General features: G+C 32.4%; 1 protein-coding gene across 21 annotated transcripts in view; it reads right to left on the bottom strand.

Annotated features, from left to right (window-relative positions):
• Positions 1 to 305: 305 nt before the first annotated feature.
• LOC141433150 (alaserpin-like) overlaps positions 306 to 27,076 on the bottom strand; it is a 41,180-nt gene continuing 14,409 nt past the window's right edge. The window contains exons 9-10 of one of the 21 annotated variants that reach the window (XM_074095035.1): positions 11,693 to 11,817; positions 2,915 to 3,434 (exon numbers count right to left, since the gene is read on the bottom strand). In XM_074095035.1, coding sequence (XP_073951136.1) covers positions 11,693 to 11,817 — 125 coding nt within the window. In that variant the 3' untranslated portion in view covers positions 2,915 to 3,434. Of the gene's footprint in view, positions 553 to 1,544; positions 1,921 to 2,542; positions 2,791 to 2,914; positions 3,435 to 6,169; positions 7,196 to 11,692; positions 11,818 to 12,443; positions 12,563 to 12,806; positions 13,023 to 13,591; positions 13,737 to 15,511; positions 15,678 to 15,888; positions 16,048 to 16,286; positions 16,485 to 20,452; positions 20,597 to 21,096; positions 21,216 to 21,689; positions 21,809 to 22,752; positions 23,029 to 23,063; positions 24,684 to 27,076 lie in introns of those variants that run through there. The other 20 variants (XM_074095042.1, XM_074095034.1, XM_074095023.1 and 17 more) reach the window with 20 other exon arrangements.

Here is a 27,076-nt window from a genome sequence, read left to right as displayed (position 1 = left end):
TGTTAGTGCTATATTGTACTTATTGACATGTGAATTACATAATATTCAATAAATAAATAACAATCTGTCTATAATTTATTGAATCTGGCGTTACTTCGTGGAGGCTCATATCAATGAGCTCATCCGCGACCTTACGATATCTAGGTCTATGCACCAAATGTGTGTTCGTGCAGCGCCTCCGCCTTCATGCTGTTAGAACACACACACATCACACAAACACAACTATTACAACCATAGTTGATCATCAGAGCAACACAACCGTTCACCATGCTACCAGATGTTACACTAACGAATCAAAACTATCATTTTGTCATTAAATTGAGTTTATTTAAATTGGCACATACGGTATTTATTAACATTTACATGTTATGTCAAAGAAAATCAAGCGAGTCGTCACATAAACTTTGCTTTATTTAACACTTTATTAATTAGCAAAAACACCGCTGAATAACTTGTTGGCTCCAGATTTCAAGATGTACAGGAAAGGACGGTCAGCACGGAAGTCGGGCGGTGGCGTTTCCTCGAATGCTGCAGACTCTACTACAAAGAAAGCTGAAATAGTAGTAGGTAGTTTTAATTTAATTTGAAAATGAGCGATTGGGTATTTTCTTGGGTAACAAAATATTATTATATATTCAGAGCGTTTTTTTTTTAAGGACAACAGCCGAGTTATTTTTTCAAATGACAGTATCTGCACCGGTCGGTGAGGGCAGTTCTAAGACTAGTAATAACTTGTAAATATTTGTACATAAAATTGAAAATGAAAATTTCATTTGAAGAACGAGTAAAAGGTACGTGTAAATTCTGACGCGCGTGTCTAAAATGCCACGTTCCCTCCCAAAATACCGCATTTTTTTAAATAACATCACTTATTTATTACATTCCATACTAGATGTATAAAATAAGATATTTCACCACAAAAATCACTTCCTTGAGTTATTTTCAATTTTGTAATGTGGTTCAACGAGAATCAGGTAGGTAAGCTAGAAATGTGGTTGGTGAATAAGTAGGTAATGAGTATTTTGAAAATTGTGCTATTTTGGGAACGTGGTATTTTAGGTACGAGCGAATTCTAAAGGTTCAGGAGTTTAGGGTTTAATATATTGCTTGGTCTGACTGTTTGGTTATTCTCATGTTTCTCGATAGGTTTTTTTTAAACCCCTCGAGGCAAAAAGAGGGTGAAGTATCATAAGTTTGACGTATAAATTTGAGTTTGATGAGTTTGTCTTTCTGTGGCATTGTAGCTCTCAAACGGATGGACCGTTTACAGTGCGTCTTTTTAGGTGATAGAGAGTTTCTTTTCAGTGGTTCTTCGCTACATTTCATTAAAATCGGTTCAGCCGTTTTTGAGATATTGAATTTTAAAATGACAATGTCGGGAGTTTTCAACTTTTGTAAGTTAGGTTATAAATACTTATACTTAATACTACTAGATCATACTTCTAAAAAAAAGTTTCGAATAAACCTAGCAAAACGCTTAGTTATATTTAATTATCACCTAATTCCTTGAAGTATCTCATATACCTTTAAATAAAACAATGCCATAGATTATAACGTTTATTACTATTGGTTGTTAATTAGTGTGTTACATGTTAAATTAGTCAAAGTAAACCCGTCAAATTTCACACAAGTTGCCATGAAAATCCAAAAGACACGTTTAGTCACATAACTAGACAAACTTGAATGAAATTGGACAACAAAGTACACTTTATTACTTGATATGAATGTGTCGAAGGATTTATTAAATGATTATAGGCAGAAACAATGAAATATGTAATGAACCCCTAATCTAATTAGCAAAGACACCGCTGAATAACTTGTTGTCGCCAGATTTCAAGATGTACAGGAATGGACGGTCAGCACGGAACTCAGGTTTGGGCGGCGTCGGTCCCACAAAATCTGCATACGCTACCATGAAAGCTGAAATAATTTTAATTTAAAAGTAACTAAATCATCTTTGTTTTCCAAGATGATATAGTATCTGAATTACTCAGTAAATATAGCTCTAGGACTATTTAATAGTTTACAGTAACAGAATAGCTGATAAATCCGTATACCTTTACTTGCCCGAATTTCACTTGCCATACCAACATTTGCCTTAAAATATATAGAATCGTGCTGTTTTCAGGATTTTTTTAAATGTCATCTTATAGAATGCAGTAGGTTAGGTTAGGTTAGTTTAATATCAACTCTGAAGAAAATACTATTTCAGAAATAAATTACTTCATGGCAAATGAAAATTAGGGAAAACGATACATTATGGCATATGAAATTCGGGCAAACGATAGAGCACCAATAAATCAAATGCAAGTATTTAGGGTTTAATCAATCGTTTGGTCTCACTGGCTGGCCATTTTCATATCTCTTAATATGTTTTTTGTTTAATTGGGATTCCTAGTTTGGTTTTGAAATGTAATAGCTATTGAACTGTCTTAAAAAGTTGTTTGTAATAAATCAAGCATAACGCTTAGCCATGGTTAAGTACTAAATTATTTCTAGAAGTACCTATTTCATTATTTAAAAGAAATAAAACAGGCCGAGGTAGATTTTAGCGTTTATTAATGTACTTGTTAATTCGTTGGTGTATTACATACATGTTAAATATTACATGAATATGTTTAATTATTTAAGACAGAAACATGAAGTTTGTAATGTATCCCTAATCACTAAAGATACCGCTGAATAACTTGTTGTCTCCGGATTTTAATATGTACAGAAATGGACGGTCAGCACGGAACTCAGATACGGGTGGCGGCGGTTCCTCGAATGCTGAATAATTCACCAAGAAGACTGAAAATAAATTTAATTATAAAGACATCAAATCACTGTTTTTTTTTAAGTTGAAACAGTATCAGAATTAGTCGGCAAATGTAGTGTTAGGATTAAAATAGCTTCGAAACATTTGCACAGAAAACCTATTCAGTGAAATGCAAGTCCTGAAATCCAGGGTTTAATCTATCGTTTTGTCTAACTGGCTGGATATTTTCGTAATATTAATGGGATTTATTCCTATTCGTAGTTTGGTTTTGAATATTGCCTTAATTTTCTGTTTAAATAAACCAAGCATAATGTTTAGCTATGGTTAAATACTAAATTATTTCCAGAATTATCTTATTTCGTGAAAGAACAAAAAAGAAATGATACGACAAGTTAGCTCTTAGCGTTTATTACTATTGTTGTTACTTCGTTCGTGTATTAAAAGTTAAACGTTAATCACCCAATTACATTACTTGATATGGACGTGTTGATGAATATGTTAAATTATTTTAGACGGATACATGAACTTTGTAATGTATCCCTAACCTAATTAGCAAAAACACCGCTGAATAATTTGTCGGCCCCAGTTTTCAAGATGTACAGGAATGGATGGTCAGCACGAAACACTGGCACAGGCGGCGGTGGTCCTGCGAATGCTGCATAGCCCACGAAGAAGACTGAAATAGTTTTTTAAATTCGTTTCATTTTTAAGATCAGTCAATAACAAATTTAGTTGGCAAGTATAATTTCGGGATCAAAATAACTTCGTAATATTTGTAAAGAAAAGGTATTAAACGAATGCAATACTAAAGGTTCTGGAATCCAGAGTTTAATAAATCGTTTGGTCCAGCTAAGTAGCTGGCTCTACTTATGATATGTCTCTTAGTGTTTATTGTTCGATTCCTATTCATAATTTGAGTTTTGAAATGTAGAAGCTTTTCAATTACATCCAAAATTAACTTCTTAATAAACCAAGCATAATGCTTAGTTATTGTTAAGTACTAAATTATTTCTAGAAGTATCTTATTTCCTAAAATAAAAGTTTATTACTATTACTCTCAATTTGTTGATGTGCTACATGCTAAGCATTAGTAAATCAAATTCATTACCTTCAAAAATGTTGTTTTGAATAAATCAAGTACATATAAAGCTTAGTGGAAGGAGAAAGGCAAGGCCTTTGGCCAGTAGACATCATATAGCCTATTAAAAAAAAGCTTAGTTATAGTTAAGTAAGCACTATGTACATAGTTTCCTGGAGTATCTTATTTACTATAATAATAAAAAAGGAAGTAAGCATCACTAATTTCATTAAAAAAGTAATTTCTGGGAAATTGCATACGTTTTCATAAAAAAATCTTAAAAATATAACTGATCAAACAGATACGAGATTTAAAACCTATTGTTAAGAATACATTAAGATCTAAGGCGTCTATAAAATTAATGATTATCATGGACAGGGAGTTTTGTAAATAATTCCGATCCGCATTCGCGATTCCTTACTTCAAACAGCGAATCTACTGTGTTAAAAATGTAGTTAAATATGTTAAATGGGATCCCTTTGTTTCCCATACATTTTTTGTTCCGAATTTCGATGGTCAGAAATTGATATCCATATAATTTATAAACATAAACATCACTAGTCATACTTTTTGTTCAGTATAATGCTTATTAGCTCTAATACTAATGGCATATAATATTAAATTCTATAATCACCAAAGTCATACATTTTTAACTATAACGTTCAAAAATCTAACGATTATTATTCAGAAATAGTTTAAGCCATATATTTCACCGTACTAATGATTATTAGTCATATCGTTTTAATGCCTAAAGTGTCTAGGTCTAAGAAACCAAATCCATAATATTGATAGGCATATAGATAATTACTCAGAAACATTTCCAGGCATACATTTGAAAGTGCTAATTCTTTAACTACGACTTTAGACAATAGGTATGCCTAATAGAAATTATGTTGAAAACAATTTGATTTGTGCGAGCGAGCGAAGCGAGCGAGCAAGACGGTTCGGAGCAGAAGCGACTCGGATAGGTTAGGTTTAGAAGGCTAAGGCGGGAGCGAAGCGGAGCGTAGCTCCCGCCTTAGCCTTCGATGTTAGGTATTTTTTTTATAGCAGCCCGGATAATATTGCTTCACAAATGATTTTGATCCTCGATGTTCCTATAAAAATTGTTTGTTATGAACTTTGATTATTATGCATACAACTACAGTTAGGCATACATTCGGTAGTTAAAATATTATGTATTTCAATTTTCAGATAAATAATTGAATTCATTCTTATAATTATTATGAGTGTTTTTATTGAATTTAACATTATGACGTTTAATGTTATGACTAACTTATCAGGTGACTACCAATCATTATGACCTGCGAAAAAAGACCTTATAACAATTATTATAAACTAGTTTATTGCCTTTAATATTATGGAATGGCATACTATATGGACATCGAATGTTTTGACCAACCAATTTTATGACTTGCAAAAATTATGATGAATAACGTTATGGATTGTTAAAATCGGAGTTTAAATGTTATGGGAAACTATAGAGACCCATGTTAAATATTTGTGATGTAAGTCATTAAATAACATTGTAAATTTGTCTAAAAAATCATATGTACCTCGTTCTTCTCAATAGAGTTTCTTTTTCCGAACAGATGATAGATTTTTTTTTGACATTCAAAAGTGCTTGTTATAGCCCAAATTGAATTAAGATAGACTTTGAAATAAAAAAGACAAGGCCAATTTAAGAGTTTATGAAATAAGTAAATAAATTACTTCCAATCAGGTAAAGAAGATGAATGTAATAGGACAACTATCTACATAAGTTACTTGATATTAATGTGCTCATGAATGTCGGTAATGGTGTTAACCCAATCTACTCAGCAAAGGCACTGGAGAATAACACGCTGTCTCCAGATTTCAAGAAGTACAGGAATGTATGATCAGCTCGGAAATCTGGGTCTGGCAGCGGTGTACTTTCGGATGCTGTAAATTCTATCACCAAGGAGGCTTAAATAGTTTAACCGCCAGTTTTGAAGAGTCAGTTTTGAAGATTTTTTCAAGATTAGAGTATTTGCATCAATTGTAATTAGTTTTAGACTTCTTGTTTGTAGTAGTTTTGTCTTCGGAATTTTTTGGTACCTCGAAGATATTATTTACAGAAATGCTAAAAGGTTCAGGGTTCAGTTTAACTGACCGAGTACTTAATTATCAAATCACTTAAAAGGTTATTAAGTTCCTATTTAAGAACTACTCCAAATCTTTGTTTTGAAACGAAGAAGTGATTGAAATGCCACCGAAAATTGAGTTTCAAAGAATGCAAGCATGACGCTTTGCTAATTGTTTCCCTAAGTGTCTTACGTACTGTAATAATAAAATGAAATAAAACGATATGGTAATTTTTATTGTTTAATACTGTCACATATTTGATTTGCCACATAGTTGAATGGTTTCTTAGTTACAGTTGTTGATGACTTGGACTGTCATTCAAAATATATGTTTATCCTAATAAGGAGATGTACATTTTATTAATTTAATTACTTAACAATTACTATAGATATTAATTGGCTCGTCAATGTTACACGTTAAAAAATTATTTCGACAAGAACGTCTAGTTTTTACCAGTCGCCACGAAATCCTAAAAGGCACGTATAGTCACATAACAGATAAACATAAAAAATGCGATTAGGTAAACAACCATCCACAGTCTAAACATGAATCTAATGTTTCACTCATAGTCAAAATACCACAAACGGGACGTATCACGCTAAAACACACGAGTAATATTTACCTCAACGTTTCAATGAAATGAAATGAAATGAAATTTATTTGCGGTAAATGTAGTACATTATAGTTAGGTATATGATGTTATAGGATTTTTTGTTTCATACATTTAGACTGTATAAGTCATGCAAATATTATTTTTTTGATACATGCAGCACATGCTAACAATAAGGACTCCCTAGTTTGTATCAAAAGATTCTAAGTAGTTGACATCATTCATATATTTAGACCTATATAATCAAGAATATAATATTAAGAATTAATTTCATAATAATGATAATAATTAAAAATGTATACAATATGTCAGTTATAATTTAGAGAAGAAAAAAAACAACACCAACCACATAACAGTGGCCGTCGAGACGTCGAAACGTCGAGGTAAATATTACTCGTGTGTTTTAGCTTGATAAGTCCCGTTTGTGGTATTTTGACTATAAACATGAATCTGTTGATGATTTAGTTAAAAGAGACAAAGATATAATCAAGACAAATATATAACCTAACCTAGTTAGCAAAGATACCGCTAAATAGCTTGTTGTCTCCAGATTTCAAGATGTACATGAATGGGTGGTCCGCCCGGAACTCAGGTACGGGTGGCGGCGGTCCCACGAATGCTGAGGTGGCTACCGGAAAGAAGGCTGAAATATTTCAACTGACTTTAATCAGAGGCTTTGTTTTCAAAAGAAACATTATCAACGACTGCTTGTAAGTTAAGAGAGTGTTTAAACATTCCATCTGCATCGAAATTGAATCGCTTTGGTGGTGTTTGCCTCATGTTTTTAAATCAAATACGAGTGTAAAACGTAAATTTCCTAGATTAAAGATACGTTATGAAGGCGTTTGCTGTAACGGACTGCCTAAATATTATGAAAAAAAAAATGAAAAAAACATAATTTATAAAATATTAAAATTCTCTAATTTTTCGCCGACATATTTTTTTCTAGATGAATCATTAACCGACTACAAAAAAGGAGGAGATTCTCAATCAGAGTGTATGTTTTTTTTGTATGTTTGTTACGCGATAACTTCGCCAATTGTGGGCTGAATTTCAAAATTCTATTTTAGTTCTAAAGGACATACTTCCGAGGTGGTCCCGTTGACACCAAGTCAGGATCTGATAGTGGAATCTTAGAGAAATCGAGGGCATCCCTCGAATTTTTAAAGCACACCTATAGCGATTTTGGCATTTTTAGCATCAAGTTAAGTATTTACATTCAGAAAGTATCATTTGGTGAACTGGACCCTAATAAAGAAGACCATAGGTACCGCGACTCTGTCATAAAATGATATAACTATGCTATGTTTGAGCTTCATGGAATCGTTGTGAGATGCACTTTGGCTACTAATCATTAAAAATTATGAAAAAAAAATTAAGAAAAAATGGAACCGACTTCAAAACCTTGAAAATAATTTTCTAGTAGTTTGAAGTCGGTGCCTCAGCACGAGCCAGCATGAGTGATTGAAGCCCAATATATTGTTATAGTATGTAGGTGAGGTAGACGACTATAGTTCCACTCCTGCAGGCTCGTGCTAAGGCATCAACTTCAAAGTAGTAGAAAACTATTTTCAAGGTTTTTAAGCCGTTTTCATTTTTTGTTAAAAAAAATCCCAACTGTTTCATATGGACGAACTATATTTTTGAAACTGAAAGTATTTCAGTATTATTATAAAACTTACCTAACCTAACCTACAGGGTTCTACAGGATTTAGAAACGGGTAAGTAATAGAATATATAAAAACAAAACATAATGATATTCATTTCAACATTTCTTTTAAATATAACATACGTTTGCTATAATGCTCATAACGTATAATGATAAAATATATAATTGAATAATGTATAATTAGCTATGGACATTAATACATTGAGTATAACGATCAAATAATATAATATTCATAACCTTTAACAACCAAAAATGATATAATTCATTTAGGGGCTGTTTCACCATCCATTGATTAGTGTTAACTGACGGTTAAATGTGATGCCATCTCCGTCTATTAGAACAAAACAAATAGAGACGGCATCACACCTAACCGCCAGTTAACACTAATCAATGGATGGTGAAACAGCCCCTTAATCTTACAACGGAAAACAAAACGCTCAAAAATAAGTTTTTTTTTTAAATTTCACTTTTACGGTTTCCTCGCTGCTATAAAAAACCCAACATCGAAGGCTAAGGCGGGAGCTTCGCTCCGCTTTGCTCGCTCGCTTCGCACGCTCGCACAAATTTTGAAGTAACATTTTGCAATACAAAAATTAAAGCACCTAATTTCCTGGTTTTAAAATTTACCAAGTATTTTAGAAACAAAGTAAGTATATCAATTGATATTATTATCATATTTATGTTATATAAGACGTTATTACGTATTATAAAAGGTATACCTTATGTATGTTATATAATATGAATTTAGTCCATAAACATGTTATTTCTTATGAAAGCGTATAAAATAACTGTTATACTAATCCAAAGGTATGCTTTATGAAATTAGTGTTTCATGTTACACACACACACACACACACACACACACACACACACACACACACACACACACAAACATCACGCCTGTATTCCCAAATGGGGTAGGCAGATCACACAGCGGATTACCGCTTCGGAGCCACTTTTAGCAATTATTTCATTATGCATTATAAACGTTTATAATATGACATTATAGATAACGTTTTTGTATAACTTGGGACGGTCTCTTTAGAAACATTATTATTTGCAGTTTCAGAATAGAAATCCTTTGTATGACACAGTTGGGAAATGAATCATTTGGGAAACAATTTTTCGGCAAAAAGCCAGGATCCCACTATTTAACTTTATTTCAATTAGTTAATCGCATTTTTTCAATCTTTTTTGGATTTGATGTTTTGAATTTTGTAGACGAAGGAGGATGGGCAGATTTTTATGGACTCTGGCCTAGGAGCCAATAACGACAAGCCTTATACCATTGGAAAGGTTTTATATTTTACAATTTTTTGTACGGCGGGCAATCTCGAAAAAAAAATGTAAAACGCAAAACAAAATCATGATACAAAATCATCAACTTACAGGAACTTACTTAGTATCGAAAAACCAACTTTTATGCAGCGGTAACTTTTTTCACACAAAGATTTGGGACTACCTGCCATAGTAAAAGTTTTAGGACATAGAATAAGCTATCCAGTGACATATCGCTTGTCCTTATTGGTCATTAGGCCAATTATCCCACTCTCCTTTAAAAATGTTTTATATTTCGAGGAGGTTATTGTCAGCAAGCAATTCCTGTTTACGAGAAAATCAAAACACTACTAAGTAGGTAGCCAAATGTTCTGATCACGTATAAAGCTCGACGGTTTTCGATACGTGGAAGTAAAACCATTTTAAAGCGGCTGCAAATATGCGGTTAAACCACAAAGTTTAATTGAAATGTGCATTCCGTCATCCCCTTGTGGAAGTCTGCTATGTCGAAATAGTGAAACTAAGTAATTTATGTATTGTATTGCTGAATGTGCACTACTTACTTACAGAGCAAAGTTAAATTATAGATCCTGATCAGAGTCATTGAAATTGATTGGGTGAAAATAAACATACCTACCTATAAAGACGTTAAATAGTAGCCTGCCCCAAAGATCTTAAATGTGATGATGAACTTAGTTGAACTTCTATTGAGGACAAATATGAGTAAAAAACAAATGCAGTGCTACCGGCAGCCAGGCTTTTTTAAGGGAGGTTAAATTAACAGAAATATCTGTAAATAAACCATGACATTAATTTAATCAATAAACTAAAATTCAGACTTTGTTAACTTTAAGTATAAATTATAATTGCCAGCAATATACAGTAAAGTAAATTGACAAGTAAGTGTAAATGAAAACCGAAAGAAACTTTGATTATTACTTACTTGTCAATTTACTTTGCTGTAGGTACCTACATTTGCTGGCAGTTATAATTTTGTTAGAAGTTAACAAAGTCTGAATTTTAGTTTATTAATTAAATTAATGTCATGGTTAAGTTCTAAAAAGTGAGCAAAATGCGATTTTGCCCACTGCGTGGGGCAGTGTCCTTTTAATTTTTTTTAAAGTGCCGGGTCCAGTCACTGAATTCGAAAGATAAACTTCACTTTGATCTGTCACTTTCTATTCTATGTTCGATTTTGAAATTGTATATCTAGAAAGCTTAAAAAAAAACAATTAAACGTTGGAATACACATATAACCGCAAAATTGCAAATCGTCTGTTGGTTGTTAATGTTTTTTTCTTAATGTTTTAATTTTAACTAATAAACATTTTTTATATAGTTTGTTTTGCAAATATTATGTGGTTTTACCATTTTGTATTTTATACATTTAATATTATGTTCTCGCTGCTGAGATGAAAAGTTGTAAGTGTCACACAAGAGCAAAGTTTTTTTTAGCATATTATTATCGTGTGTTAACCTAGAATCCATCGCTTGCTAGAGATCTAAAATCAACACTCGCAGAAAAAACAACTTTGCTCTCTTGTTGCACAAATAACTATTGTCTAATAAATGGATTGAGTCGAATTTGTTTATGTTTTCACTGCAGATACCTTTCTTTGTACTAATAATATTATACTAAGACAGCTGTATAAATAGAGTACGATATGAAAATTTAAAATTTAAAAAAGCAGTGCAAATTAGAAAAGAAGCGGTACTTATAGCATATACATATACATGTAAGTATAATAAAATATAGCCAATATAGGTTAAAGTAAAAGTTTAAAAAGAATAATATACGAAATACATTACAGTCCTTTAATGTACCTAATGCAAATTTTTCAGAATTTGACGATGAACGATGAATGTTGCCCGAAGATATCGTTTATCGCGCGTCCTCAGTTTTTTTTCCCGTAAGTATTTTACAAACACACTTTTGTGTTTATGACATTAGTAAGGATCAAATGATTATTATGTATTTCGTACATTATTTCCTTATATTTCACATGTTTCTGATAAGCGACGTGGCAACTACATTTTTACCCGACTGCCCGAAGGAGGGTTATTTTTGTAAATTTTTCAATTATCTATCAAAGAAAATTTTAGGTAATTAAGAACTACTTCCTAGTTAGTGTATTAGTATATTTGCGCGTAAACTACATTGGTTTAAAGTGATAATTGATGCAAGTATTGTACCTAATCTACGAGTACGCCTTGAAACAATGAACGCTTCCCCGTTCTAAGGATGAACAGGAATGGATGGTCGGCTTGGAACCAAAGTTCATCCTGTATGACGGCACTCAGGTAAGAAACACCGAATACTGAAAAATGCAAATGGTTCAAAATAAATGTATTATTATTTGTAAATATAGGTTTATAGACTAATAATAAGTTAGTTTTAGTTTTATTGTTCTTTGCTTTTGTAATAGCGTATTAGTTATTTTTTGTATATTGTGTATACCTAAAAATGTATTTTTTATTTATTTTCGAGCTGTAAATTGTATACATGTATAAGATACATGCTGATGATGTGCAATACAGGTAGGACCAATACAATTTTAGCCAGTGGGTAAGCTACAGGGACATAACTCGATGACAAGCTTTTTCAATGCTGACAAATATTTTGCGTGTTTGAGTGACTTATTTTCTACAGGTAATTTAATAAAACTTTTTGTTTAGGACTTTATTTCGCTTTTATTAGCATTAGAAAAAGGGAAACAATATTTTAATTGAAAAAGTAAAAAAAAACAGTAACTATTAGATACTTATGTTATGATTTATGATACCAAGTCCTTGCTAGTTGGTACACAGGTGCTGTGACTTATTTTTCAAAAGTGTTTTTCAATGAAATGACACGTCAAGTTCGCTTACCTTTTTTCTAATGCTAAAAAAAACGAAGCATATGATGTTGAGGAGACAATATAGACTATTTTTAAAGCTGCTATACCTAAGATTTGTAGACTCCATTAAATAAGATTGTGTCTACTTGTCGGAGTTGATAAAGAAACGGGTGGTCAGCCTGGAAATTCATCACTAGAGGCAGCGAAAATAATGTGAAACGGAATCCTGTAAATAACATACAACCTGTATTTATGTCTAACACTCGATACCCACGGGACGGTAACCAAATAATTATTAAATTGCCGTTAGTTCTATAAGTCATCGATACTATGCAGAGCATGCGTCTCTCTCTAGCTCACTGATGATTTAAGACACCACGGGGATGAGTGTTTGACATTAGTAGAGACTTAAATATGTTATACCTAACGGGTTAAAAAGTTTTCAGATCATTACCAATGAAGAAAAGAAATAAATTCCTTATAAATTTATTCAAACATTCAATAAATTATAAAATCACTTAATTTATAATTAATATATTAAAAATAAGTATCACAAAATAGTTGTTACATTCCCAGTCTTAAGATTCCAAGAAACATGTGTCGGTGATCTTGGCTCAAATGAAAAATGAAGGGCTGTTTGGATTCAAAGGTCTGGGTTTCCGCCGTTCATTACACAAGAATGAGGTCTGAAATGAAATAATATTAATTTAATTATACTGTTTCTGTAAATAAAAAAAACATTTAGCGGTTGATAAACTATTTCTGAGTAGCAACTTTAAAACAAGAAGCAAAAGATTTTGTATCCACTGTGGTAAATTTTATCACGATTTAACTATTGCAATATAAGCATAGAATTTAGCAAAATAGTAAATAACTTTTATTTTTAATTTACAGAAATGCATTTTTGATAAATTTAGGTAATTATTATAAATCACATTGAAAACAACATTATATATAGATTTACTTATAGAAAAATAAAAAAATATACTTTTAAATTGGATATAAATAAGAATAGGTATATTGTAAAAGAGTAAAAAATATTTAAACTTATAAATAAAAAAGTTGCCCAAAAATCAAAATCACTGTATGTAGTGCAAGTCCATATAGTTGGAATGTAATGTTCGCTATGTATTTTTTTTTACTAAAAGTAATCAAAGTTTTGTACTGGCTATGATAAAAGCTGATTAAATAAATAAAATTGGAATATTAGTGATCGGAAAAATAAATCTAGAATATATCAATGTTTAGTCCTTACGGCGCTTTGGGTGTAGCATGATCCATTCCAAGACCAAAGATTCCAGTGAATAGAGATTTTTCTTCCACTTTCAAATGAAACAAAAACGGCCGATCTACTTTAAGTTCCGGCACATAATTTCCCCCACTCCTCCCGGTATCATATTCTGAAATAAAATAATTTTTTGTTACTCGCTTATTAAACAAAATGATTTAAAGCTACTTAAGAAATTCAATTTAAGCAAAACTACCCTTTATTTTGCAATTTGTGGTGTGGTGCAAAGCATTATATTTTTAGTATAAATTTAATTTTAAATGAAAAAACGATACCTACAAAGGATCAAATTCGGTATTTGCGAAATTTTGCAATATAATGCAATTTTTCCAGGTTTCATTAAAAAAAGTTTATGTTAATATACTGTTTAGCCATCAAGCGAAGCTTAAAGATATAAAAGCACTGGTATTATGAAGCAAATTAAAAGCCCAAAAGTTTCAATTCGTAATTGCGGACGCACGTGCAATGTGCTTCCTATAGCGTTAACATTTAAAGCTTTTTTGTCTATGTTTTGAAGATTTCACTTACTGTACTGCGTCTTTAATTATTATATTATATATTAATATTTGTTGTCCGTGACTCCGTCTACGGAAATTCGTTTATCAGGATTCCGCTCGAAATATGCAATTTTTGGGGATAAAAACTATCCTAATGTCCTTCCTTCGCAGGGTCTCAAATTATTTCTATACCTTTCATCTTAATCAATTTAGCAGTGTATACGTGAAGAGGTAACAGGGACAGACAGACAGAGTTAATTTACGTATTTAAAATATTGGTAAGCAAAACTTAGAATGATATATTATGTAAAATCACAAAACACTTGTGACAGGAGATGGTAATACGTCCGCTCTTTAAATTAGGGAAGGCATGGACCATACTGGCCATGGAAATTATTTAATTAGGGTTTTTTGACAGGCAAAATATGATAGGGGGCGTTAGTGTCCTGAGGTCCATTTACATTTGTGTCACATGAAAGATTGGTTTTTTGGAATCTTTTTGTATTTTTTTAATTTCAATTCCAATTTTTTTTGTTACTTTTACGGTCATCCCGTAAAACCCATATCGAAAATACAAACTGAAATATAGATGCATAGAAAACCCAGAAAAATAAGACCAGCGCTGGAAATCGAACCCAGGTTCTCGTCATTCCGTGCCGCGTGCTATACCACTACACCACCACTGGACACTTTGAGCTTAAGTGACTAAATAGGAAAACAAACAAGCTGAGATATGTGGTGCATAGGAGAAATTCGTGTCTGTATCAATGTTCAGTGGTGGTGTCACTATGTATAGCACGTGGTACGGAATGCAGAGGACCTGGGTTCGATTCCCAGCGCTGGTCTTATTTTTCTGGTTTTTCTATGCATCTATATTTCAGTTTGTATTTTCGATATCATATTAAAGAATTGGTTTAGAACTAAATTAGTCAAAATCAAGCAAAGCTGTGACGTTAAATGGATTACACTTGATACTAATGCCACCCCCTAGTATTATCAGAAAACCCTCATTCTAAGAGTGTTTCGTGTTCGTGCGACGGTTTTGTTTTTGACCATTTTGTAAGAACGTACCTAATAAGTTGCGGTTCGAGTGTACCTTTAATGTGTGCTGTGCGTAGGTATGTATTTACCTCGCCAATCATCAAAAATGGTATAAAATAATGAAGTGTCAATAAAAATTTAGACGATCTCTCGCAATGAGTGCTTTATGAAGATCTTTATTGTTAAAATATATATGTACACCTGAAAAAGTAGGGTCTGGTGATACGCTATTTTCATGTATTATAATTTGCAAATGTAGCCAATGTCCCACATACTTTGAATAAATTATTATTATTATGAATAAAAAGTTAATGATGTGTTTTCCGATGGTTAAAAATAAAACAAATGATTACTATAGAGAGTTTATTATTTTTGATCAAATGTCTGTACGCCACAGAATAATGTTGTATTTTTGTGATATTTTAATTCATAATAAAATGATCTATCTGCTTTAAAGAAATATTTCCTGGGTGGAAAAACCCCCACTGCCATAGAGTAGGCCTCAGCTTCAACAACTGAAATAAAAAAGTTTCTTGTTAGTTAAAAAATACAAACGATATAGGTACAACAAAGCACGTATAATCAAGTGCCCTACTAAATAAAAATGGCATGCGTGAATCAATAACTCATGTTAAAAAGCTCAGTATTTTTTTAATAAGAATCTTTCCCATCACCCACACCAACATGCATTGCGAAGTCAATTAATATTCAAACATCTTTATTTACCATCAATCGTGCATGTAAATATTCATAATACCTAATTTCGGAATACGCCACTAAACAAAGTATTTCTTCGTTCTTTAAGGTGGTAAACAAACGGACGGTCTGCGATGAAAAATCTTTCTCTTGAAGGCAAAGGGAGACTCGCGAACGCTATGCCGAATTCTGGAATATACATATTATATACTTAATTCTCAAGACTAGGTATATCTCCAAAGGCACTCTGACCAAGTTTTTCTTCCAAAACGAAACCTTTGTAGGTCGCTGGTAGGCCCTACTACATATATACTGAGAGAATGCTAGAAAAATCGAGGCAGCCACAAGATTATTTAAATGTAATTATCTTGTGACCAACTCATTTGTTTTTCTTCATAAAATAAATTGTTAAAAAAATAAAAAAGAGCTATAGTTGGATAATTTAATAAATCAAGAGATTTTGCACACTTTAGCTGTATAAATTTTATTATTTACTATTTAATTAAATGTTTGAACGCCACTGAATATTGTGGTGTTGTTAGCTTTCAATTCAAAATAAAATGGTCTGTCTACTTTGAAGTTCGGAGTTGGAGGTGTAAATAGCGGAGCTGCCAACCCATGAAAAACTGAAAATAAAAAGAAATACAATCAAATTTAAATGAACATAAAGATACTTATATATTTCGTGCACATATTATACATCCAAGCCTCGATAGTGTATCGAACGCGAGACTGAACATTATTTTTGTATCAGACTAAACACTAAGCAGTCCCGCATGCGCGTTTGCCCCCTCTTATATATAAAAAAAGCTGTTAGTCTAATTGTAATTAAAAAAAAGGCACAAATATTATGAAAATGCATGCGATGTTGATTGAAATAATTCAAAAACATTTATTGAATTAGGGGTTTATATCTTGCATAAGCGTAGCTACGAGTATCATAAGGTCGCGGGTGAGCAAAGTAATTATTTTAGTTCATTAATTCTAAACCGCCACCGCCGAAACATGCAAATTTATTGACATACAATCGTACGATATCGTACTAGTTTTACTTATCAAATTTTATCACTTTCGTTGTAGGCACCTGTTTACTTTACCTGACCAACTAAAGTATAATATAACTATATACGCAAATTATTTATCATTCAACCGATAAATTTGTTACTTTACCTAGCTATGGTTCAATATTGGATAAAAACTTAATATTGAATATTAGCCGCATTTATATTGAATATACGCACTTGGTTGGTTTTTTTGAAGAAAAAAAAAACCAAAAAATGTAAAGGTAGTAAAAAATAGAAAGTTTGCGATGATATAGACATATGGCAAAGTAATTAGAAGTTAATGGTTAATTTAAGAGTACTTTTGTTAAAGCATTTGGCAGTTTTTTCATCAGTTTCTTTCTGATACTAGGTTATTCAGAAGTTTTCAAAAAGGATCAAAAACTTTTTCCGAGGGAAATAATGTAATTGTTTATATTATAAACTACTACAAGTAATACTAAAAAACATAACAAATTAAATAAATCACTATATAAAGTAGCGACAATTATTTTAGATTTCATTTTATCGCGTGCCGTACAAAAATTTTAAATTTGAAAATATCATGCTAAATATGTCCAAATAAAACATTCACATGCTGCACTACTCACACATGCGTTCCTACCTTGATATCTTGTTAAAATAATGAACAGTAAAATTTTCTTTGTCTTTTCGCTCGATCGAACTAAGTATACTTATCCCCACCCAACAACAACACTGTAGTGTACAGACAAATGAAACATTCAATGTCTATACTATAACGGCATAAAATTTTTGACCAAATTTGCGTTAGGGCGCAGCGGCACTTTCAGACCGTGTAATTGATACATTCCAAAGTTAAATTAAGTATGTAAATACTTCGTAAATAAAGTTATAAATAGCTATACCAATCCATGGAAGAGACTGCTGAAAAAATATGACTCTCAATCTTTTAGAAACGAAACAAACGGGCGATCAGCGTTAATACAGAAGAAGTGAATGCAGGACTTCGGCATACTGCTAAGTTTGAAAATTCCTCCATTTAAAGTAACATCATAATACGGTAGTTTTATTTTACCATTCAGTAGACCAGAGGGTATTAAGTATTGTAGAATGTACTCTGAATCCCAATCGCATTCACCATTATCTATTTCTGTGAAACGATATAAAAAACCTAGTATATAAATATTAAGCAAGACAGCTTTGTGCAATAATGAAGTATTTAGTATTTACTAAAAATAATTGTGCGTACAGTAAGTCTGAAATTATTATTTTTTAAATAAAAGTAAGAAAATAAACCATCATGCTAAACATGTTAAAGATGCGTTGCTATGCGTTGGTATAAAACCTCGCAAATAAAAGACAGGGCTACCGGTAGGTACTTTCATCATCATCATTATCATCATTCCAGCCTATATACGTCCCACTGCTGGGCACAGGCCTCCTCTCAGATCAAGAGGGCTTGGGCCATAGTTCCCACGCGGGCCCAGTGCGGATTGGGAACTTCGCACGCACCATTGAATCGCTTCGCAGGTTTGTGCAGGTTTCCTCACGATGTTTTCCTTCACCGCAAAGCTCGTGGTAAATTTCAAATCTAATTCCGAACATGAATTTCGAAAAACTCAGAGGTAGGTACTTTGCTGGACATTATTTTTTGCAAACAACTTCTTTACTTATTTTTTTGCCCAAAAGTCTTGAGAAAATTTTGCATTACAGTGAAATTTTATACTCGTCGCGATTTGTATACCGAGCAACCATTTACGTATCATACGGATATGGGAATTAAAACACTATTTAGGGGTTCACATTTACGTCAAGCTTCACAGAAACCATGCATTTGTTACACCGAAAAAAGTGTACATCTTCCTCATTTCCATTCCTAGGACTGGAAGATAGCGTTGACCAAAATGGGATTTCCAACTTTCAGATGAAAAATAAACTGCTGATCAGCTACGCAAAGTCATCAATTGTCTTTATTGACAATATTACAATAATAGACGGCTTATTTCGTCCAATTGAGAAATCGCATGAAAATTTTTAGAAGCAATTTTTGCAAAGTTAGCCATGCCTCATCTAATCCTGTAGCATGCAAAGAATGCTTTACCCAATAATGGTTTCATCACATAATGGCTTAACAATTGGTAGCTTACTGCTCATAGCAAATTCCCAAAATTTGCACAGAAAGATAAAACATACATATACTATTCAATCATAGGATTGAATTGAAATACACCGCTGTACAAAATGTTGCCCTCAATTTTTAGAAGGTATAAAAACGGGCGATCAGCTTCAAACTCCATGTGACCCCCCTGGTGGTTTCATAATTGAAATAACTGTCTTCTTGTTTTGTTCAAAAATACTATTTCAATGCGTATCTCTAAAAACTAAATTTATAATTGTTCCAATCGTTTATTTAACTTTTGACAGCTCGAGTACTAATTAAAATAGTGATGCCCTGATGCGTTACCGATTCGATTTATTTTAACAATCGATTTTATTTATGAAGAAGTTTTAATCGATTTAACACATTAATATTTTATTTTTGCTCAAGATTTTGCATTGTTTTATAAACATTCACAGGTGTTTAAGTTACTTTATCTTATATATTAAAATAAACCATTTATGTTAAGTTCACATGTTTATCACTTCCGACGGTAAATTAGTAATTTTTACAATTATGAAACGGCAAAACTGGACGCGGCAGCGACGCCAGTTTGTTGTCATTCACAACGAGACGCCCGTGGTAGGTATAATTAAAAATAGTACCTATTACAGTGCCTATTTTAGTTGTTTTAACTTTTTAATCCCTAAAGGCATATTAATGTATTTATTATTTTTAAATGATTTTGATATAAATACAATCACAATAATTTTAAATGTATGTTTTTTTATAAAATCGATTTACTTTTAAGCGGTTTTTATAGTCTATGGTCATTTATTACGAATGGCACATCACTAAGTGGGCGGTGCCCGTCCATGAAGTACGGTGTTCTCTGTAGTACATTGTACCGAATTTTTTTGTAAAACTTCACGTGCGTGATCTGTCAAAAGTTAAATAAACGATTGGAACGACAATACACCATATTGGCAGCGGTACACTTCTAAGAACAAGCAATTTAAGGAAACGTTTGACTTGCCTGACTGCAAAAAGGTACAGGGCTGTTCAGTAAATGTTACCCAACAATTTTGTATTTTAAATGTTTTGGATTTCTTTTCATAAAACGCATTTTTATTAAATACTGCTTATTATGAGTAAAACATCTTAACGATCTTAATAAATTAAATTAATTTCAACAAGACTTTGGATTGGAACCCGCGTGAAATCAATTTGTTCAACGTCTTTTTTGAAATAATTACCTATAAATAAAAAAAAGTGTACTGTTATGGAAACTGCTGCTGCTCTCACTATATTAAACTCTACTCTAGCATGCAAATTACCCTTTCTTAATTATAATTATGCTTTAACAAACACCTGTTTATTATATCAAGTACCTGCCCCGCAGCATCATTAAGTATAGTGTTCATAATCGAGCAAAAAAGCCTAAGCAAACGCGGCGCAAGAAATAAAGTATTACCGTGTACATATACTTTTGAATCTTATGATTGAAAGACTCCGTTGAATAAAACGCGCCCTCCCACTTTAAGAGAGTAAGCAAAAGGTCTATCAACGATAAACTGCATACGCCAGTTATATCCGCCTATCACACGAGCCCCCTCATCTGCGAAAGTAAATTTTAAGTCACATTATTTATAAGATTAGGAGCGCCCTAGACGTTTGAAGGACTAATAGAATTCCCGAATGCTTTTGGATCGCTGGGCCAACATTGTCACAAAGTTTTATGCGACCAGTATCGGAGCAGAGGCAGGCCAAGAAGCAGATAACCGGATGACCTTGAAACGCTGTGAACCAGACTGGCGTGAACTTGCTAAAGATAGAAGAATTGAATGAAAAAGGAAGAAAACAAATCTAAGTACAAAGGAAAACTGAATGGTGAAGAAAAAGTAGACGAAGTTCATGACCAAGCTTCATTCCAAAAACTTTTATGTCGCATAGTCATGTGCATGATTGTATGTACATAACATCTAAACGTTGTACTTACTAATTATTAGGTACCAAATTAGGTTTTTCTTATATAAAAGAGAACATGCAATAGTTGCATTTCACAAAATATTTTTAGCATTTATGCTCATCGTCGTGCTCACATGACAACTGTGATACCTGTTACTGGAAGACACCTCTGAACAAAATGTAGCCCCGAACTTTTTGGAAGTAAACAAACGGATGCTCAGCAAAGAACGAACGAACGATTGGACGACTCCTCGCACGACTTCTGAATCCTGTCAGTAATACATGAATTTTGTACAATGAAAGTGACAAACATCATGGAAAAAATACACTTATTGATAAATTAACCTAGGCAGTGGGTACTTGGCTAGATAGTACCATGTGTTCAAACACCTATAATATATAATACACTAATGAGTCAAGTATCTGTCATAACAGCGTTAGTATTAAATTTTATAATTGTCACAGTCTACAGAGGTTCCACTATCATCGCATGCCTTAACCACAAAACACAGATAGTTCAGAAATCAATCTCCATACAAGTGCGCTCGAGCAATTGACAACCTTAGAGCGACCGCCGAGCGTAGGTATGAAAAGTGAAGTACATACAGGAGATTGACTTCTGAACTATCTGCGTTTTGTACCTTAACTACTCGAGCTATACTTTATCGCGGAAACGGCTTACGTCCTAAATAACTACCAGGGTCCCACAAACTGTCATGCATTTTGAAATTATTGAAGAATACCTAAGAGTGAAAGACTCCATGAAACAGTGTGGTGTATCCTGCTTTGAGGATGAACAGGTAAGGGTGGTCAACGCGTAACGTTGTCACGAGTTTCAGACTTGTAGGTACCGGTACAAATTCTGAAATGTTTTTTATATTTATGTAAAATATAGAATAAGGTAATTCTACATATACGTCGAATGGATTTAAAACTGACGTTTCTGAACAAAGTTCTATACCTTTTTGAATGAATAGTTGATGCTCGCAGTTTGGTCTACGTGAGAAAATAGAATACCTAAATAGACTAAGTAGGCATCTCCTGGGAATTTAGAGAAATGTATACGAAAATCTGCGAAAGTTCAATTTTATAATAATAATAATAATAATAATATATATTTCAAAACTCAAGGCTTCATATTAACAAGACACAATATTTTAAATTACGTAATCACAATCAATCATAATCAAAATAAAGTAATTAAATGTCAGAGTTTGTAGTTAGTTATAGCTTCAGTCAATAAAAAAAAAACATCGTAAATCCGCCTTCGATATTATACCTCTATTTCTTTCTTACGTCCCACTGCAGGGAACATGCTTTCTGTCAGAATAAGAAGGCTAGCGCCAAGGTTCCTCGCGGGCCCTAGTGAGTGAATTGGGAACTTCATACGCCATTGAGGTGTGTGCAGTTTCCTCACGATGTTTTCCTTCACCATAAAGCTCATACTAAATTTTAAATGAAATTTCGCACATCATTCCAAAAAACTCAAGATGTTTGAGCCCGGACTCGAACTCACGATCCTCCGCTTTATAGGTCATAAATAGAACTCATAGATCAAACCACTAGGCTAACTATCACGACTTTGTATATCATACGAACGACCAATTGCACATACATACACAGTGAACATATCAAGGTGTACTTATTAAATATATTCCAGAATATAATATATAGTTATATAATGTTTATCAATGTCTGTTTGTAAGAAGATGAATAAAATTTACTATCGTCCGTCCTTGACCATAATGGAGCAATCTTATTGTTTAGCTGTTACCTGTAGGATTTATTAAAATAAAAAGAAAACAAGATTTTGTATAATTTTTGTAATAAAATTAAAAAACAATTACATATTCATAAATAAACTATTTGCCTAAGTCACTTGTTCATTGAAGCAAAGTTGAGTAAATAACTACTTTTGAAATGTTTTCACTGTTCATTCTGTCTCCTTTAACTAATTGTAGTAAACACCACTGAATATAACGTTTGAATTAGTGGTGAGTCGATAAAAGAATGGTCGATTTGCGTCGAAAACTATTTTAAATAAAGGTGTCCACCTCCCAGATTTTTCCACTACCTCGAACACTGAAAGTAAAGAAATTGTTTCTGTCTGAGCATACTGTTTTGTTTAACAAATCACAATTTGTTTTAATTTGTTCATCGCCAAATCGTAATCGTGTATATACATAGTTTAGTTAATAATTTTTATCACACATTTTAATTAGTAGTGTTGTGACACGACATCGCGGGTAGAGAATTTTGGAAAGGATTTATAAAAAAAAAATAGATTGTAAGAGTATTTTTAGTCATTGATTTGCGAAATCTGTTACAGTGTGAGAAAGTGATCAAAGATCATACGCTTTTTGTATCTATTGTTCGTGGTTTTTAGTTTGTATTTTGAGATTAAAGCAGTTATAATAATTTATAAATAAGGAATAAAGAGATTGTGGGTATTAACATTGAATTATTTTCAGTCATGGATTTACGAAGTCTGTAACAGTGACAAAGATATTAATGAATCGTTCAGAGATCATAATTATACATTGTGTGTATCTTTAGTACGTGATTTTTAGTTTGTATTTTGAGATTCAAGCACCAATAATCAATATTATAAAGCTAATAATAATAACAATTTATAAATATAATTGCACCTTCTTGCAAATATCACGCATGTTCATTAAGGTCTACGTCGGCCTGTAACTATTAAAAGGTCCAACTATAAAAAGTCAACATAGTCAAATCGTGCCATCAACTAGAATGATTAGAAAAAGTATTTTTTATAAAATATGCTTTGATGATGTTAATTTCTTCCTACATGATTGCATAGTCCTGGTCTATAATCTTAGCTATTTCTGTAATTAATTATAGTTTTTTTTTTCGGATTTGTATGATTTTAATTTTACTGCACAAAACAGGCAGTGTAGTTGTAAACACAAATATTTATTTCTAGAGGAATTGATTCTCAAATTTAAGGCAAATTCGGTGCACTTATTTTAAAAATAGTTAATTAAAATTTGACGATATTACTACTTAAAAATAGAACTTAAGCAACAGTGTTGTAAATGTAGCTCTGTAATTATTAATATAAACTTATTCACAAACATTTTAGAGATTTTCAGCCAGAACATTAATAATCTTAATAATTTTGGTTCACTATACAGGTATATTAAATAATTTAAATTGCTAATTGAGTAAATAACAACAAAAAAAACACTAATAGCCACTTCTGGCACGCATTTAGGTAGAAGTACTAAATGGTCAACTTAAACAATTCAGAAAAAAATACAATTAAGGGTTGTGAAACTTTGATATTGGCGCATTGTAATTACTTAATGTATTCCTATGTACCTACTGTTACAAAGTACTTTGTACGAGTAAAATGATATCTATACAATTTTTAATAAGACTGTCTACTACAACATAGTGACAATAAACAATAATTAGGCCAATGATATGTACGTACAGTCAAGGGCAAAGACATCGACACGGCCAAAGTTACAAAAATATGTATACACGACTTTATGCACTTAACGTTAAGGCCGTGTATACATATTTTTGCAACTTTGGCCGTGTCGATATCTTTGCCCTTGACTGTACTCGTAGTATTACGATTAGTTAGTGGTGACGATAAACTCCACTAAATAGTAAGTTTGATCTACTGTTAAGCATAAAATAAAACGGCCGGTTTGCTTCAAATCTAAATACAGGAGAAGGAACGTCTGATCTATCCACCACAAAAACTGGAAAGAAAGAAAAATACGCAAGTTGTAGAAGATTAGAAGATGAGCCAATGATTGATGTGATGAACAGATTCAGTATGAATATTATTTAGTTTTATCTTACTAAATATTACTATAATATAATGATATATTATTATTTATTTACCTGGACTTTATTAAGCAAAAAATGTATTGACCCCGCAGCTTGTTTCCGTAGAATATTAAAAAAATGTATCCTCACTCTATCCCAGGGATAATTCTCAATAGAAAAATCCATTCTTAGTGCATTTTTACACTCAACTCCTACCTTTACTTAAATGCTTGTTGACCTTGTCTACTTAATGTGACTTTGAAATTTGCCCAAACAAACAAAAAGAAAAATCAGAATTTACTTAGCTATCTTAAGTATGTATTTTTTTATGAATAGCGGAATCAGTCTTTACTGCTGGTGATTTTAGCTGTACGTTGTCTGTCTCTCGGTTTGTACAGACACGGTTTCATTTTATAGATATAGATGAAGCCAAAACAATTTACGTAACGACTGTTATGGCGGTACGCAAGTACAAAAATAAAGAAGGTAGTAATTAAATGGGATAAAATATATTCCATCTCTGGAAATAAAATCATAGCACAGTGCCATTGCAATAGATTCGTTTGAAAGCCATAATACAGCGTCATGGAAATTGAGTAAAAAATTGGTTTCACAGCTATAGCAAGGTGCAATTGCAGTTGGTTTCATAGCAATAACAGCATGCCATTGCAGTTGGTTTCCAAGTCATAACAGAGTTTCGTTGCAATTGTTTTCTAAATCATATCACCGTGTAATTGCTAAATATTCGTTTCAAAGAATTATCAGGATACCAAAGTAGCAAGGCACCATTGAAGTTAATTTCACCGCCATAGCACTTGGTTTCAAAGTCATAATATAAGAGGGCATAATAAGTTGAATCTTAAGTATAAAATAAATGATTCTTTTAAATAATAAGCATACCATATTTAGCTTATTTCAGCCTTGGGGGGCCCTATGTCCAGCAGTGGACGTCTTTCGGCTGACTTGATGATGATAACATAGTTTAAATAGGTACAGGAAAGTACAGACAAATAAAAAGTGAAAATAGTTAAAAGCCGGTAGGTAAAACTAAGTGGTACTACTTATGGCAAAGTGCCCCCCCCCATTCCCTTTGGAATACAATAAACTATGGCAACATTCTTAAAAAATGATAAATCTATCACGTAGGTGATTATTTATAAGCCTAATGTATGAAATCAAGATAGCCCATATGCTTTACGAATTTCTGCAACACACCCGGTACCAGCTATTTAACGACATTATCAAGAATTAAATAAAAAAAATGCAACTAACAAAAAAAGGTTTACCTTAGGAATAAAGAAAACGAAAATATTCGTAGACTTAACGCCAGCAATGACGAACATTCAAGACAACGTAACACTTGATAATTTCATTTTGAAAATTTAAGACAAAAAAAGAAACGCAGAATAAGAAATAAATGTAACATAATTAACAGCCAGCTTAAAAATACAGGTTCTTCAGTAGGTCATGTGCAAATGACTAGGAGGGTGAGTTATTGTTAAATATTGAAACAGTTCGGGCCAATTAACAATCTTCCCGCCCCCGAGGGTTTCTTTTTTGTTTTTCCAGTAGTTTACTATTGCTTTTTCGTATGTGATAGCAATAGCACAATAATAGTATTCTATTGAAATCTTACTATCATTCAAATACTTTATAAAACTAAATAGCACGAAGTCTGAATTTCAGAAAATCAAAATCTCTATGCTCAAGTTTACGGCACAACTAAAATAAATTTAAAAAAAAAAAAAACCCGACTGCCTTAAAAAATACTAAAAAGAAGAAAAGTCTAGTGGGCTAGAACTTTGTTAAGTAGCTAACTTAAAGTTCAACATTCGGGACCCATTAGGTAATAATTTTTGAGCGTCACTATTTAAATGGGTCCCGACTGTTGAACTTTAAGTTAGCTACTTAACAAAGTTCTAGCCCACTAGACTTGTTTTCTTCTTTTTAGTATTTTTTAAGGCAGTAGGGTTTTTGTTTTTTAAAATTTATTATTTTATTTCCCACTTTTCTGTGAAAATGGTATATAAAAACGATTATAAACTATCTATATTTAGAATGGGCTAATTAAGCTTTCATTTGATACCCCACTCGATAGGTTTGAATAAAAAACATTTTTTGAATACTTACAATATGGCGCCAAAAATCCGCCATTTTGATTTTTCAAGAATTTCATGTACCCAGTGTCACTCGCGTCATCAAGACGAATCTAATGACTTATCATTTATCAAAATCGGTTCAGCAATTGAGTAGTTACGAGAGGACATATGAATAGACATACATACATACATACGCGCCAAACACAAACCCTCCTTCTTCGCAG

This window comes from Choristoneura fumiferana, chromosome 12 (genome assembly GCF_025370935.1).
Source record: "Choristoneura fumiferana chromosome 12, NRCan_CFum_1, whole genome shotgun sequence".
Classification (NCBI taxonomy): domain Eukaryota; kingdom Metazoa; phylum Arthropoda; class Insecta; order Lepidoptera; family Tortricidae; genus Choristoneura; species Choristoneura fumiferana.
Note: the sequence above shows the minus strand (reverse complement) of the source record. Positions and strands in the feature narration are given on the sequence as shown.